Raw genomic sequence first — 15,119 nt, 5'->3', positions numbered from 1 at the left:
AGTAGGGAACAATCAGGAATAATAAACTGGCAGATAAAGAGACACAACAACTGAGGATACCTTCTCTAAGACGAGGCCAAAGTGTCGTTATCTTGAAGAGCAATAAAGGGAGATGCCCACAGTTGTCCTGAACACAGAGGACTCCACTGGCAAACTGACAAGGTTTGAGAACGACACAGCTGCCCGTGAGGATTTGAGGCAAGATCCTGTATGATCTTGCACAGAGAGGCGTGACCGTACTTTAGTCTAGTTATTGAAATTATGTAAATGGGTGGTTAAAATAATAAAAATCCATGGATCAGGCTACATATTTTTGTTCAAACCTGAGCCAGGCCCAACCAAGCTGACTTTGTGCAGTGTTTTTCTAGTATGGCTTGTGCTCGACTCTATGGAAGACTATTAAACAAAGCAGATATTTGACTACACCGGTGCTCCAGCCATTTATTTGTTCTGTGTATTCTGAACTGTTGAACACATTAATGTGCAATTAGTCCAAATGAACCCTACCTGAACTCAAATATCATTTTTTTTTTTTTACATTTTCTGTATGACCTCAACTAAACCCCGTTGGTTTCACCTCTAAAGTGCCAACACTGTGAACGAGGTGTAAATATTGTACCTACTAAATGTTGTGAAACTGTTCTGACATTACAGTAGCACATCGCACACAACACCTTTTTAAAATGTAAAAATAAAGCAACCTGGTTCTTCTCTGAGGGTTGTATATGTTATGGTTGCATTCAAAGTCATGTACACTGTTGCCCATAAAGTTGGAATAAAATCTTTTTCACCTCTTCTAATAAAATTATTGCGACAATGTGATTTATTCTAGATAGATAAAGCATAAATCTTCTGTAAACTGTATTCAATCATCTCTTCCAAACATATCCCAGTGAAAATGCAAACTCAATTAAGAAGAATGTGTCTGAAAACAAAATTAGTTCAACTTTATTGGCAACAGTGTCACTCAGTCCCTGATTGTTTTATGCCTATTAATTCTACAAAAAAAATATAGTCCTATTTCCGCCATTGTGCATGTTTAGAAGATTAAACCATTTTTCCACTTTTTTTGAATCAAGTTACCTGTATCAGTGTAATTAAGGCCTAAAATCCTGACACTGTGTCAAAGCCTGTGGCATCTCATAGATGAACACAAGGCACGTCTTCATGTCTGAATGTGTCGGACCTTCTGCGGCCGGTTTATGTTGCTGATCCTCACTCAAACCCCTTTACAAGAGAATAAAAATTACAAGCCATAGCTCTAAACTCAACCGCAAGAACTCCTACCTAACCTAAAGCACTGGACTTTTCACTTCCACGCCACATGAGGGGGGTTCAACCGTTAGCTGCCTGGATGGGTGTCAGCTACTCTTGTGGCGGATGAGGCACTGTAATGAGAGGGGGAGATTTAATGTTATGTTTATTTTACTTACAACCTCCAACTTATTTTCTGTTGGAAAAGGGAGAAGAAGCATACTGTGTGCGTGAGACACGGGACCTGAAAGGGCTTTTAAAAATGTCTCGCCCACAGAGAAAACAAGTGGAGCTGACAAAAAGACACAGGTCAGTAGATTATTTTGAGGAAGTGGTCCAATAGCAATAGCCATAAAATAAGTAAAGCAAAGAGCATTCAAAATGTTGAAGTGGGTGGAATTTTTGAAAAAAAAAAAAAAAGGGATTGAGAAGCAGGAATTCTGTCCTTGTCTGGGGAAAGGGGCAGATAAACTTGAAGGTGTCCTCTGAGTACGAAACAAGGCTTTTTCACAGACCTAAAATTGTTAAACCCTTGTCTGTGCCTGTGCCCGTTCTGTCCCGTGCACGCTATCGTCTCACTCCATAGAAATACACTGCATTTTAAACACAGTCTGCAACCAGCATGTCCTGTGTGGGGACATTAATGCATAGCTATGCTGGGCCTTAATGAAAGACTGCAGCGAGTGAAAATCACAGGAAGTAGGAGTTCGATTAAGGTTCCAGACTGTGTGTCCTGTAAGTGACTTGGATCCGGTGGCCAGTGTTGAAGGGTCAGTTCTCTGTGAGTATTCCTAAAGTATACAGCACTACCCTAAGGTCATGTCCTGAAAAAAGCCCATTGGGACAGTACCAAACCCAGCGGCCTCCCAGCTGCTAAATACCCAGGAAGAGACTCAAAACAAGCAACTAACAGGCCTTTGAAACTATTTACTTATCAAGTTAACTCCAGTTTCCACTAGTTCTTCAAGTTATTGTTGGATGAAAAATATGTATTGTTTCAGTCTGGTTATACATTTAGAGGGAGAGTGCTAGTTTTCCCAGTTTCAAGAGGACGATTAGGAAAGAAAAGATCAGGCTTCTTCTCTCTCCCATATGATAAAAGGCAAAGTGGCTCTAAGAATCCAAAGGGGAAGCCAACTTTTCCCTTTGCATGTCAAATAAATGTTAGTATTTACCATTTCTGCAAAGCTGGTTTTAGTTTCTAGGATCAAAAGTGGGAGTTGATGACATCATTTGGCATTTGTGATGTTAAAAACCAAGAGTTGGCAGTAGTGGTGATGCATGAAGAGTTCTAGAGAAGATATAACTATAACAGCTTGTCAGAGCCTGCTGCAAACGCGAACAGCCTGTGTCTTGTTTTAAACCCAGCAGCTTTTTCATCTTCATCTCACATTTGAACGTGTTTGACAAACAGACAGTAACCAATGAAGCATTTTACTACCACATTTATTCGTCTGCAGCAGGGTCTGCTGTCATCTTCCAGTGCTATGATTCACTCTGTTGTTTTATGAAACTGCAGGCCAAGCAGAACTAATAAGAAACAGTCCATCTCAGTCTCACCGGCAGGCTGCCTGTCACCCCTTTTTGGATCCTCAGAAGGATGACATCATGCTACAGTCACTTTCAAGAATCAAGATTGGTCATAGTCAGTGAAGAGAATGATAAATGATAAAGCTAAAGTGAGGTTTACCTGTCTCAATGAGGTGCTGCTCTGTTAGTATTAACTGCCATCTGATGTTATACATATCCATGATTGTACCTTGACTGGTAATTTTATTAAAGCTGCTCTACTGAATATTCTCATACTCATGTTCAAAGATTTGGTCTTTGTTATCTTGTAGCTCTTTACTGTTTTGATTTACAGGCAGCAGTTCTTCATGAGAAGCCTTACAAATCTTTTTGGAGAGTAAAAAAACAAAATAGGACAAACAAGTCTTATTTAAGGCGAAAGTTGCTCCAAAATGTAATAACAGTTATTAAACACATTACAGATTGCTCAAAAATAAGAACGAACCACTTAGTTAAGTATTAAACACTAGACACACCTAACATTTCGACCTTTCCCGTCTAAAGCTCTGCAGTATTCAGACTGTTAGAACATCCACTGACTGACCGACACCTCTGCATAGTTTCTATGGTCACACAGAGGTGACAGCTATGGTAAAACATCAGAAATACTGCAAGACATGCTGCTTTAAATCTGACACAGACTGGGAATGAGACTTTGTCAGATCCCTCTCACACATTTGCTGTTATTGCTCACTTTAAGGGGGATTACAGCAGAAGCTACAGTAGCTTTTCCTGAGTTGATAAACAGTGAAATTAGAGATAGATCACACTGGTGTGATTTTTATCTGAGGGTGGAGACTTTGGGGAAAAGGAGTTATGCACGGATGAACACACCAACAAACACAACGAACTTTGAAGGTACAGAGTCAGCAAAAACACTGTGTCGCAACAGAAATGATTCAGTTCTTCAGTTTCTAATAACTGAGTAAGGTTTGGTCTTTCATTGGTAACCCCCCAAAAAAGTATAATAATAATAATAATAATAATAATAATAATAATAATAATAATAATAATAAAGAAACTAGTGAAAATGATTAGTACAGCTCATAGGGGCAGATCATTATGTTTTTAATGTAGGATTTGACACAGTCAAAGAGATTCGTGTGTGGACAGTGCCAATAAACTAATCCTGACTTAGTCATTATGCAAACAACTACCACACAAATGATTGACTTACCCACTTTCTCTAAGGCCCTGTGAATGTTTTGTCACGTACATGTTAAGCTTCCCTCAACAAAACATGGACAAACCTTTATAGAAAGGAAAGGAGTTCCTTTAACTTCCAGCCCTTTCGCAAAGACAACACAACAGATACATTAGAGGAAAGAAAAGCCACATTCATTCCAAGCTTAGATAAACACATGAGCGCCTCTGCCCCCGCGGTGCCAGCTTTCTTAAACATGTCCAGCAAGCTATCACTCATCTCTGCACACAAGCATCTTTACTCTGGTTTTGAAGCAGAACGTGTAAACAATAGTTCATAAAGAAGACAATGTATACAATGTATTGCTGGGTAGGAAGATTCAAGCAACAATTACACTCTGTGTATTTGTTCCATGGGTCTGATTCAAAGTTAAACAGAGCTACATCCTTTTGGCTTCAAAATAAATACGTGAAACTTATTATCTTCACACAATCCACTCGGTTACATGCAGTACATTAACACAGAATTTATTTCTTGCTGTTGTGCGATTCTGTGACACTAATTTTATTTTACAGTTTATGGAACTGCTTCCCGCTTCTAAACCAAAAATGTCCTTACAAAGCTCTTTTAAAGGCAAGTGAGAAAATGACAAAACAGTGACAATTTACCTCCATGTCATCTTTTTATTTATTTATTTATTTTTGTGTATTTTGGATTAAAGCAAGTGTGTTAAGCATTCTGGTCTAAATTGTGGATTACGAATTAAGTATACTGTTGTTCCTAATATAACAATTAAGGAAAATGTATTTTTCAATTTACAGACAGACATTCAATTTACAGCTGACATGTCCCGATAAAGCATCTTTAGCCTTAGTAACGGTATTGTGTTTACAGTAGCTTTTATTGTATTTCAAGGAATCACCATAGTCAAAAACCTCAAACATGCAGAGTAATTAGTGAATCTATAAAAGGATAAAAACTGTACATGTAGTTGGTAAAATAACCTGAATTAACAAACAAATCTGAGATGGAAACATTCACTATGCATGTTTTCTTATGAATTAAATGGTCTGCACCAGTGCTTTTCTACCTATTGGCAGTCAAAGCACTTTACCCTGCTTCTTATTCACCCATTCACACTCACAATCACAATCACACACACACACACAGGGGGTAGCTGCTCACTGGGAGCAACCAAGTTGGGGTTCAATGTCTTACTCAAGGACACTTGAGGTGGATCTAGGGATTGAACCAACAACTGCGGCATTGGTGGACGGCCGCTCTACCTTCCTGCGCCACAGTCGCCCCATGAATTAACAAGATTTGGACGAAATGGTTCAGGTGAATGGATGGTGACCAGTAGAAATGTTTTTTTTCATGAGCTCTGATGAGCTCTTTCACATGAAAGAAAGGAAGGAAATGATTGGCTGAAAGAAAGGGTGTTTGCTCTTTCATTATCTGTGATATTACTGTCATTATATATTTGTATCTTTGCCACTAACTTACATTTTTACAGGTTTACAAAGACGCTACTAATGAGAAAATAAAGAAACTTTACCAGCCCATACAAACGATGTCGTGGGCTCTGAGGACTTAACTAATTGTATGAAAGCATATGTTATAATATTGCAATTGTGTGTTTGTGTTTTACTATGTCATTAATTATGCACAAATCAAAGCCTTACTTACAGTAAAAAACTAAATTTACTTTGCAGCTAAATTAAACAAAACACATATTAAATGCTTATTGACTATAACTGATAAATACAGGGACTGTCTTCTTTCTTTGGTTCCCTCTCTCTCTCCCCCTCTCTCTCTCTCTCTCTCTCACACACACACACACACACACAGACACTGTGCTCACATTTCTAATCATTTGATGTAATCTGAACTGCTATGTGTAGTACTTCCCTCATTTCCTCCAGTGTGACCTGCATATCTCCTGACCTGTATTTGACACTGCTGAGGACTAATACACCACGTGACACTGTTGCTTGTTTTAGGACAAATATATTAAACTAAAAATAATTGTGAGGTCTGAGACAAAGGCAGCAATGAAAGAAATAAAAATGGATTGTTTATAGTTGTTAAAATTGTGGCATTTTGTGGGTTTTTTTGTCCACAGTCAACAATACCATGGCTGCTTCTGCTCTGACAAGCACAGTTGATTCTAACCTCTAACCCAAACTATTTTTCTTCTTTCTGTGGGATCATTAGATTTGCTGCCAATGTGTGTTTACATGCATATAACACTTTAAAACTCTAATTATGAGAAACACTGTTATGTTTTCCAAAAGGTATTGCAGTCCCTTTTAGAATTTAAAGTTGAAGTAAACTAGAGTTGCAAGTTTTAAAATCTACTCAGCCTTATCAACAGAGATAATATTCTATAGCTTAAGAAAAAAATAAATAAATAAAAAGTTGGCACTGACAACGGTCCCAAGTCCCAGAACTTACATTTATTCAATTTAAAAACATTACTGTGAATTTGTTTGTTTAGTTCAGATAATGGAATTTAACAAAATGTTTTTACCCTCCAGTGAGATCTGAAACATCTGACTGGGAGCTGTAGAGAGACATCACCACCTGCTGGGAGGAAGGAGTTACTTTTTGCCATTTATATCAAGTAAAAGTGATATATTAAAATATATAAAAATATATTAAAAGTATATTAAAAAACATATTAAAAGTATCAGATTATTCTGTTTGCACTACTCTATGTGATACAGTATATTTACAACTGACAACAGTTTTTGTAAATGTAAAAAAAAATGTTTGTGTATACACTTTTGTTCAATTTGTGTTTCTGTTTTATGAAAACCATTTTCCAACACTTTCTTAATTCATTTTCTTCCTTTTTCAAACTGAAAAAGGAAAACTCAAATGTTTATACGAATCTACAACCTGAGAGTTTTGTATCACGTCATCAACAAGCATCATCAACAATCTGATTATAGTTCCACTACAGATGAGAGTAAAGTGTTGGTTCATATACACACAAAACAAAACAAAACAAAACAAAAAACACAAAATTGACTAAAAATTCTTCGCTATTTGTAAAACATCCTCTTTTCAGTGAAACATATTTTTAATTAATAATCTAAAATGAATATGGTTGTGTGTGTGTGTGAGAGAGAGAGGGAGGGAACCAAAGAAAGAAGACAGTCCCTCTATTTATCAGTTATAATCAATAAGCATTTAATTTGCAAGTTAATAAAACCGACTTATACTGTGAGTGAGTAGCAGGAGCAACTTTAGCCTTTGTTGTCATGTCACCAGGAGAAACAGGGAATCGAACCAACAACCCCTGCAGTTGACGGACAGCTGCTCTACCAACAAGCTTCGGTCCACTTCCACTTTAACAGTCTATAACTATGACTGACCATGATTGAATGCAGTGTAAAGTTATGGGTGGAGTTGGGTTACAATATCTGGAGTGGAACTATATTTTGTTTTATACGTTTTCCCAGAAATCGTGGAACTGTGCCAGTCATTTTGAAAGACACCCAGCATATTTAAGGACAGTCTGTAAAATGTCAGTCCGTAGCAAGTAGTGTAAAAAAAAAAAAACACATGTGTAAGGAAACAGGGAAAACCCGCGGAAAATGAAGAGGAGTTATCGTTTTGGGTTAGCTACATGCTGCTAGTGAGGCTGTAATTGTGGTGAAGAGACGGTTTAGTAACAAAACTCCGACTGGAACCACATTGTTTCTTTCCTTCACTTGGACATTTAACATTAGTTAACTTGTTAGCTGACTAAGTTAGCAGAGCAGCCTAATGTGTCCAGCGTTGCTGGAGACAACAACAGGCGACTTGTTAGCTTAGCTAGCAGCCTGCACATAATCAGCTGACTCACACAATACTTTTCCTGTGGTAAACTGATGAAAGCTGTGTCACGTTATGACAGCTAAGATATGGAATTTAGATGCCAATAAATTTGGACAAGTGTACGATAAATTACTGATGTATTACTGTAAGTTCTTGTGCCATGTGCCTGTGTGTTTTACTGAACACTGGGATCACCACTGGCCATGAGGCAAACAGACCAAGCAACGGTTGCCTGGGAAACAAATATAAACAAATGGAACGTTCACTCAGGTTAGTCCGGGCCACAAGTGCAGGCTGCACAACATGTCGTCATTTCTCTTGTTTAACAGCTGCTTTTTTTTTTTTTTACCGACAACTCTATTCGGTAGCAGTTTGATGTGAGTGTAATTCGGAGAGAAAGAGAAAAGAGATCAAGTCAAGTGGTTCTGAAGCTATAAAAGTGCGTGGAGTCTTATTTCCGGTCGTCTGTATCCTGGTATTCAGTGCACTGGATCCAGAAGAAGCAGATTCTAGTGGTGAGGAAAAGAAATTTCTTTATCACTAAAAGTAAGTTTAAGATATTGATGATTCTCAATCTAGGTTAGCAGTAAAGCTCTTGTTTTCATTTTGACTCTCCGCTGTTGTTGATGTTGTTTCAAGACGGTGCTGTGCAATCCACATTTTAAATAGACTTAAGTCTCTGCAAAGTTTCTTCATGGAACAATGGGTGATGATGTTATGCATATTTTATCTCAAGAGAAAGGTGAACCTGAACTTTGTCTACAGTTACAGCCGGCTGGACTGTGTTCGGCAACATAATCCTTCGGGCCAGCTCCACTGTTAACTACAGTCCTCACAACTGTCGACTGTAGTGCGTCTCCCTGCAGCAGCATGGCCAAGGGAAAGAAACCCAAACAGCCGAAAACGAAGACGATCAGCCTGAAAATGGCTCAGAGTTGTATAGAGCTGTCACTGGATGGCATACGGCGGCTGGACCTCAGTTTTAAGGAGATCACTACGGTGCCAAAGTGCATCCAGAAGCTGTGTGCCATGGACGAGTTGGACCTGAGCAGGAACCTGATCAGAAAGATCCCAGATTTTATTGATCAGTTCACCAGCATCACTGTTTTGGATCTGCACAGCAACTATGTGAGTATGACAGGAATTTGACAAAAGGAGGCTTTAGTGTATGTGTAACACCCCATGCGTTTGGTTAAGACTCCTCTGCTTAAAGCCCAGTGTTGATTATAATTAAAAGAGAATTCTGGCAATGTTCACACAGCTGGTAAAAGATATTCACAATTATTTATTATATTCCTCTGAGGTGGTGAGTTTGCAAAACAAAGAGTTTGAACAATTGTGAATTGTTTTCTAAAGATGCTATTAAGAAATATACAAATGTTAAAGAAGCCATATTATGCTGTTGGTGATCTAGTGTAATATACACTGTACACTTCTGTAAAGTTCAGTGTCAACATGGTTAACTTCCTCAGTAACTGTCCCCCTGATCCACTGATTCATTACGGCTACAAAAGTAGCTTTTCTGTGTCTGCTACTGGGATAATATAATGTACAAATATGGTCATTGTAATTTTACGTTCATTTTATTGTTATCTGTTAACATCTTTTGCATAGTTTATACCATAATATTTTACCTATATAGATGAACAGTTTTATAGCTTAAGGTATTTTGGCATTTTAGTATGTTACATGTTAATATTAGTAACATAGAGGCAGCAAGTATCATTGATGTAGCAAATAGTCTGCTGTCCATTGATTCATTGCATATGTAAAAAAAAAAAAATCAGATAAGGTACAAAAGAGGTTATGGACGGCTAAAGCAGTTTTCCAAAGACCACAGGGTCAGTGGTTCGATCCCTGGTCCCGGCTATATGTCGAAGTGTTTCTGGGCAAGACACTGAACCCCCAACAGCCCATTCCCCTCCCCAGCTGTGCAGTGCCAGTCCAAGCCCGGTAGAAATTGAGGAGGGTTGCGTCATGAAGGGCTTCCGGTTTAAAAACTGTGCCAATTTAACATGCGGACAATGATCCGCTATGGCGACCCTGAACTCACTGGATAAGCTGAAACGACGAGAAAAAATAAAAATAGGGTACAAAAGGGGTAGTTACATCACTGAGAACATCATCAATAAGACTTCTATAAGCTGACCAATCATAACAGAGCCAGGGGGCTTTAAAGACACAGGAGCTGAGATGAACAACATCACTCACTTGACCAGATGAGCGGTTGCATAAAAAGCTAAATAAAAAAGATAATATATAAGCCCTATGCATAATATTGGCTCTTTAAAAGTCAGGATCTCGTCTATTCTGCTGCATGATCTGATTTATATTTACTCGATCAGTCAAAGCCCTTAAGATCAATGAGAAAAAGTTTGAAAAATGTTTGTGTGTGTGTTGTAGCTGGAGGAGCTCCCTGTAGTCATCGGGCGGCTGCAGACCCTGCTCGTTTTGAACTTGTGTAACAACCGTCTGACAAGCCTCCCCGACGAGCTTGGCCTGCTAAAGAAACTCCACACGCTCAATCTGGGTATCAATCAGTTGGAGACTCTTCCCCGATCGATCGCTGCGCTAAAGGAGCTCCGCAACCTTGGCCTGTCTGACAACCGATTCACCCAGGTCCCCTTCTGCCTCTCAAGGCTCAACAAACTGGAGAGGGTCAACCTGGACAGGAATCCTATCATCATTGAGCAGATGCCAAGCCACGAGTCATTCCCAGGGACAGAGAGGCTTTACCTGGTAAAAGAGAGCTTCCTGTGTAAGGACTGTCTGCATACGGTTAAAATTGAGAGGAGGAAGATGGAAGAAGCAGTGAAAAGCAAAACGCCCAAATTACTGAGCCAAACAAACTTACCGTTGCATGAAAACAGGGAGATATAGACACTGCTTTTCACAGGTTTTCACAACTAAACAATGTCTGTTTGACAGTTTTCATTATTTATCACCAATTTCACACTTTACATTTTTGACTTTAATTTTTAATTTGTACTGTACGTGTTGTCACAGCAGGTTTTAACACTGATGTTGACAATCATCATATATTTAAGTGTATGATGCAGTGGACCATGTGTTTCTATGACTTGTCTTTAATGGAGATCAGAGGGATTGAGGGCTTTGCTGAAGGACCACTGATGCTTGTGAACATGAGGAGTTGGTTCAATATCTTTATATTTCAACTGTTTTACGTCATCATGAGTTATACATTTGTGAAAAATGCACAGTGATATGATTTTTAATATATTGTAAATAGAGTATATTATGGTAGTCAGGGCAGCAGGCGGATTGATTTATTATTATCCCAAATGTAAAAACCTGTTTCATATCCCTGTTAAACTGTTAATACACTTCCTTCCCTACTTTGTGTATATGAAAAAGATTTAATAGGTTAACCACGAGGGGGCAGACTCGGGCATAATCCCAGATAATCAACAGAGTTTCTACCGTGTGACCTTTACTTCCACAACATAGACAGAAGCCATGTCCATGCACCAAGAGTTTAATGTTGACATCATGAGAGTGAAAACAGCAATGGCAACATAGAGACCAAGGCCTTGTTCTTTCTACAAGGACAACTGAGTTATCCTGATCAGAACATTAATAAATGTGGCATAATCCTGCATTTTCTTTTTATTTTGATTTATTGAAGTAGAACTACCAGGATTATTTTAGCCAGTTATCAGCATGTTAGCCCGTCTCACCTCAACCAGTTGGACAGGGCCCAGGGCCCAAGTATAAGGTTCTTGGTGTGTACCAATGCCTACAGCAGCATTGTAGTTTGTGTATGTCTGGAGCAGCACTTTGTAAAGTTCCACTTTTACACAACATAAGATGGAGCCATGGCAATATTTTAAAAAGGTTAACGTTAAGTTCACAGCAAATGACATGGATTACGTCATTTACTACTTTCACCCAGTGAAAGACTCTATTCTGGCCCCAGTTTCATCTAAACAAATCCTCAAAATGTACCACACGTTTTTCCTATGTTCTCAATTCTCCTCTGTCTTGTTACTAAATTAAGATGAATTTTCTCTCTCACTCCATTTTTTTTATCGTCCTCACAAGATCCGCAGAAACAGTAAATACAATCAGGAGACACAGAATAACCTCAGAGGTCCGTGTCGTTCAGTTTTTCCCACATGGCTGAGTCGAACAGCGCTGAGTCGGCTGGAATGAGCTCTCAGCAGGTTGACTTATTAGGAGTTAAGCCCCCTGATATTGACTCCGACATTTTGTGACACTTAGGATTGATACAGTAAAACGTGTTGGAAAAAGAGCAGAAGGTGTATGAATTCTGCTTTTTAGAAAAACAGAAAAATCTGTCCCCATCTGTGGCTAATGATGGAGCAAAACATGATTCTGCATCTGTGATTTTTAATTTTTAATTTATTTTGTTTTGGTTACTAATTGCTTAGTTTTAACCATCTTTATTGAAATAGCTGCTGGGGCTGAACAGTCGAATGCTCTTTGGGCAATGCTACTGGACACACAGACGCCGTCAGTGCTATTGAAAATCAATTCGCACATGCTGTCTTTTTTTTTTCCTGATTTTCTTTAGCAATTCCATCAATTTTAACACCCCCACCCCCCACCCCCACTCATTCTCTGTATGTCAATCACCCAAACACGCATAGGCACGAATGAATGAAACGGGACTACTGCAGAAGCAAAGCAAAGTGGCCACAAATTGAATCCGATTAATTTTGATTGCATGGCTCTGACTTTATTGGCAGAGATAGAGACCACTTGGGCTTGTTTTACAAGAAATAAAACCAGCAGCTCCAGAAAAACTGCGACTCTCCATCAAGTAAAGGTCACTCTACCATGTATTTCCTATCATTAAGTATTAAAGGGTCCATTTGTATCAAGCTATGCAAACAATATCATTCACACGCATTCATTTTTAAGTCTCATTTAGCTGCATGTATTTGCAGATACTGAGTTTAACTAAAAATCACATTGACAGTAGCACAAATTACTCATATACACACAGTCATTTTTGCAGACATCAACTAGGTGGTTATGGAGTGAAAAGTCTTGGAAATCAGGTTTATGACAGATCTCAGCTCAAATGTTTGCCTACATTAAGTTGTATTCCAGAAAAACAAAGGAATGAGCTTAAAGATATTAAAACACTGTAGAGCTGACAGGAACTATAGAGATGTGAGACAATTGTGGGTTTGTTTTTCAACACTTTACATAATTTCATTAGAAATCATTTTAACTGAGCTAAAGGCCGGAGTTACAGTGCATCCAGAAAGTAAATTAAATTCATTATTTTCCTCAAAATTCTACAAATAATACCCTATAATGACAACGTGAAAGTAGTTTGTTTGAGAAAAGAAACAATTGCATGTACATAAATATTCACAGCCTTTGCTTAATACTTTGTTGAAGCACCTTTAGCCCCAGGTCTTTTTGAGTATGATGCTACAAGCTTGGCACACTTAGTTTTGGGGCAGTTTCTTTGAATTCTTCTTTGCAGTACGTCTCAAGCTCCATCAGGTTGGATGAGGACCTTCGCTGCACAGCCATTTGCAGATCTCTTCAGAGATTTTCATTTGAGTTCAAGTCTGGGCTCTGGCTGGGCCACTCAAGGACATTCACAGAGTTGTCCTCTTGCCACTCTTTTGTTATCTTGTCTGTGTGCTTAGGGTTGTTGTCCTGTTGAAAATGAATCGTTGCCCTGGTCCACAGTGCTCTGGAACAGGTTTTCATCAAGAATGTCTCTGTACATTGTCCTGCATTCATTTTTCCCTCGATCCTGACTAGTCTGCCACTTCCACTTCCTGCCACTGAAAAACATCCCCACAGCATGATGCTGCCACCACCATGCTGTACTGTAGGGATGGTACTGGCCAGGTGCTGAGCGGTGCCTGCTTTCCTTTAGACATGACACTTGGAATTCAGGCCAAAGATTTTAATCTTTGTTTCATCAGAACAGAGAATTTTGTTTCTCGTGGTCATCTTTTACATTGTCATCATGCTGTGTTGATTGCAGAACTTGTAGTGCAACTTGTAGAAAAATAATTTAATAATTTTATCCATTTTGGAATAAGGCTTTAACATAACAAAATGTGAGAAGGTCAGGAAACTTTCTGCATGGACTGTAGACAGAAGATTTGTCCAGGGTGGACCCTGCCTCTTGCTTAATGAATTTAGGATTAACTGGAGCCCCTTATGATCCTGAACAGGATAAGGGGTTAAGACCATGGATGGATGGATGGACGATGACTGAGTTACTATTCATTGGTTGGAAACTAACAGCAGCTAGCCTGGATATGACATTAGGTATCACAATAAGCCCCCATTTGACGGCCTCTTGTATTTTATTTGAATGAAATACAGCCTCGGCTTCCTGACAGTGACCTTAAAGTCAACTAAACGTATCATTTTCTGGTAATGAGCGACTAAGAAACCTCAGCCAGAGAGACAGAAACACAGTCAGACAGGCAGAAAGCTGCAATCTATATTGCATATGCCACAGTCTGCTGTGCTGTCGGCTCCTCTCATAACCATTAGTTGCTGAAGTCATGGCCCTGTGCTAATTGTCAGTGACAGAGTAGTGAGGCAGTGTAAGGTGGGCAGAAGAGGGGGTTAGAGAGAGAAAGACAGACAGACCTCATGTGATAACACCTGGCTGCTGGGTGCCTCTGCTGTCAGTCACACTACTCTCTTAATGAGCACCAATTAAAATTTCTTTTTGCTAATTAGAGGATGTGAGATGAGACCTTCGGTCCCTGTGCTGCTACTTACTAGAGAGAAAGGATTTTAATGACCAAAATTTGCTAATCAGCTTCCCCAGTGTTCCTAGTTTGCATGTAGGACAAAGTCAGTGGTACTTGTGTTGCAGTGGTTGACATTGTCACCTCAAGTTTCGGGTTCAAACCCACTGGCCGACCGTAGATTCTTCTCCGTGTGTAGTTTGCATGTTCTCTGTGTGCCTGCTTATGTTTTCCTCCGACAGTTTAATTGGTGACTCTACACATGCAAGTCAACACGTAGATAGATGAGGTGCCTATTATAGATGGAGATTGTCAGACCTTATTCATGTGTAGTGATTAATATACACAGTCTAATGAACACAAACTTCGTCTCATCAAAGCATCACGTATAAGCAAAGAGTTTTCTTTAAAATGTAGTTTTTAGTTTGGCTTTATTTAAAAGTATTTTTTAAATTGTGTGGTGTAATGGAGAGAAGAAAAATCACAGTTGATAAATTTACACCATCTAAGTGAATACTGTCATATCACTTCAGCTTTAGCGTTATAGTATCTTAAATAAAGCTGGACTTTTCACCAGCGTTAATGGCCTTACAGCCAGTGAA

The 15,119-nt window shown here is 39.0% G+C and overlaps 1 protein-coding gene across 2 annotated transcripts; it reads left to right on the top strand.

Annotated features, from left to right (window-relative positions):
• The first annotated feature begins 8,070 nt into the window (after positions 1-8,070).
• lrrc18b (leucine rich repeat containing 18b) lies at positions 8,071-11,881 on the top strand. Of its 2 annotated transcripts, none has more exons than XM_067488217.1 (3): positions 8,071-8,310; positions 8,561-8,923; positions 10,199-11,881. In XM_067488217.1, the coding sequence occupies exons 2-3, from the start codon at positions 8,666-8,668 to the stop codon at positions 10,673-10,675; spliced, it is 735 nt and encodes a 244-aa protein (XP_067344318.1). In that variant the 5' UTR covers positions 8,071-8,310; positions 8,561-8,665; the 3' UTR covers positions 10,676-11,881. The 2 variants fall into 2 exon arrangements, with proteins under 2 accessions (XP_067344318.1, XP_067344317.1); XM_067488216.1 differs by having other exon boundaries at positions 8,071-8,341.
• Positions 11,882-15,119: the final 3,238 nt, after the last annotated feature.

This window comes from Channa argus, chromosome 20 (assembly GCF_033026475.1).
Source record: "Channa argus isolate prfri chromosome 20, Channa argus male v1.0, whole genome shotgun sequence".
In the NCBI taxonomy this organism is placed as follows: Eukaryota; Metazoa; Chordata; class Actinopteri; order Anabantiformes; family Channidae; genus Channa; species Channa argus.
Note: the sequence above shows the minus strand (reverse complement) of the source record. Positions and strands in the feature narration are given on the sequence as shown.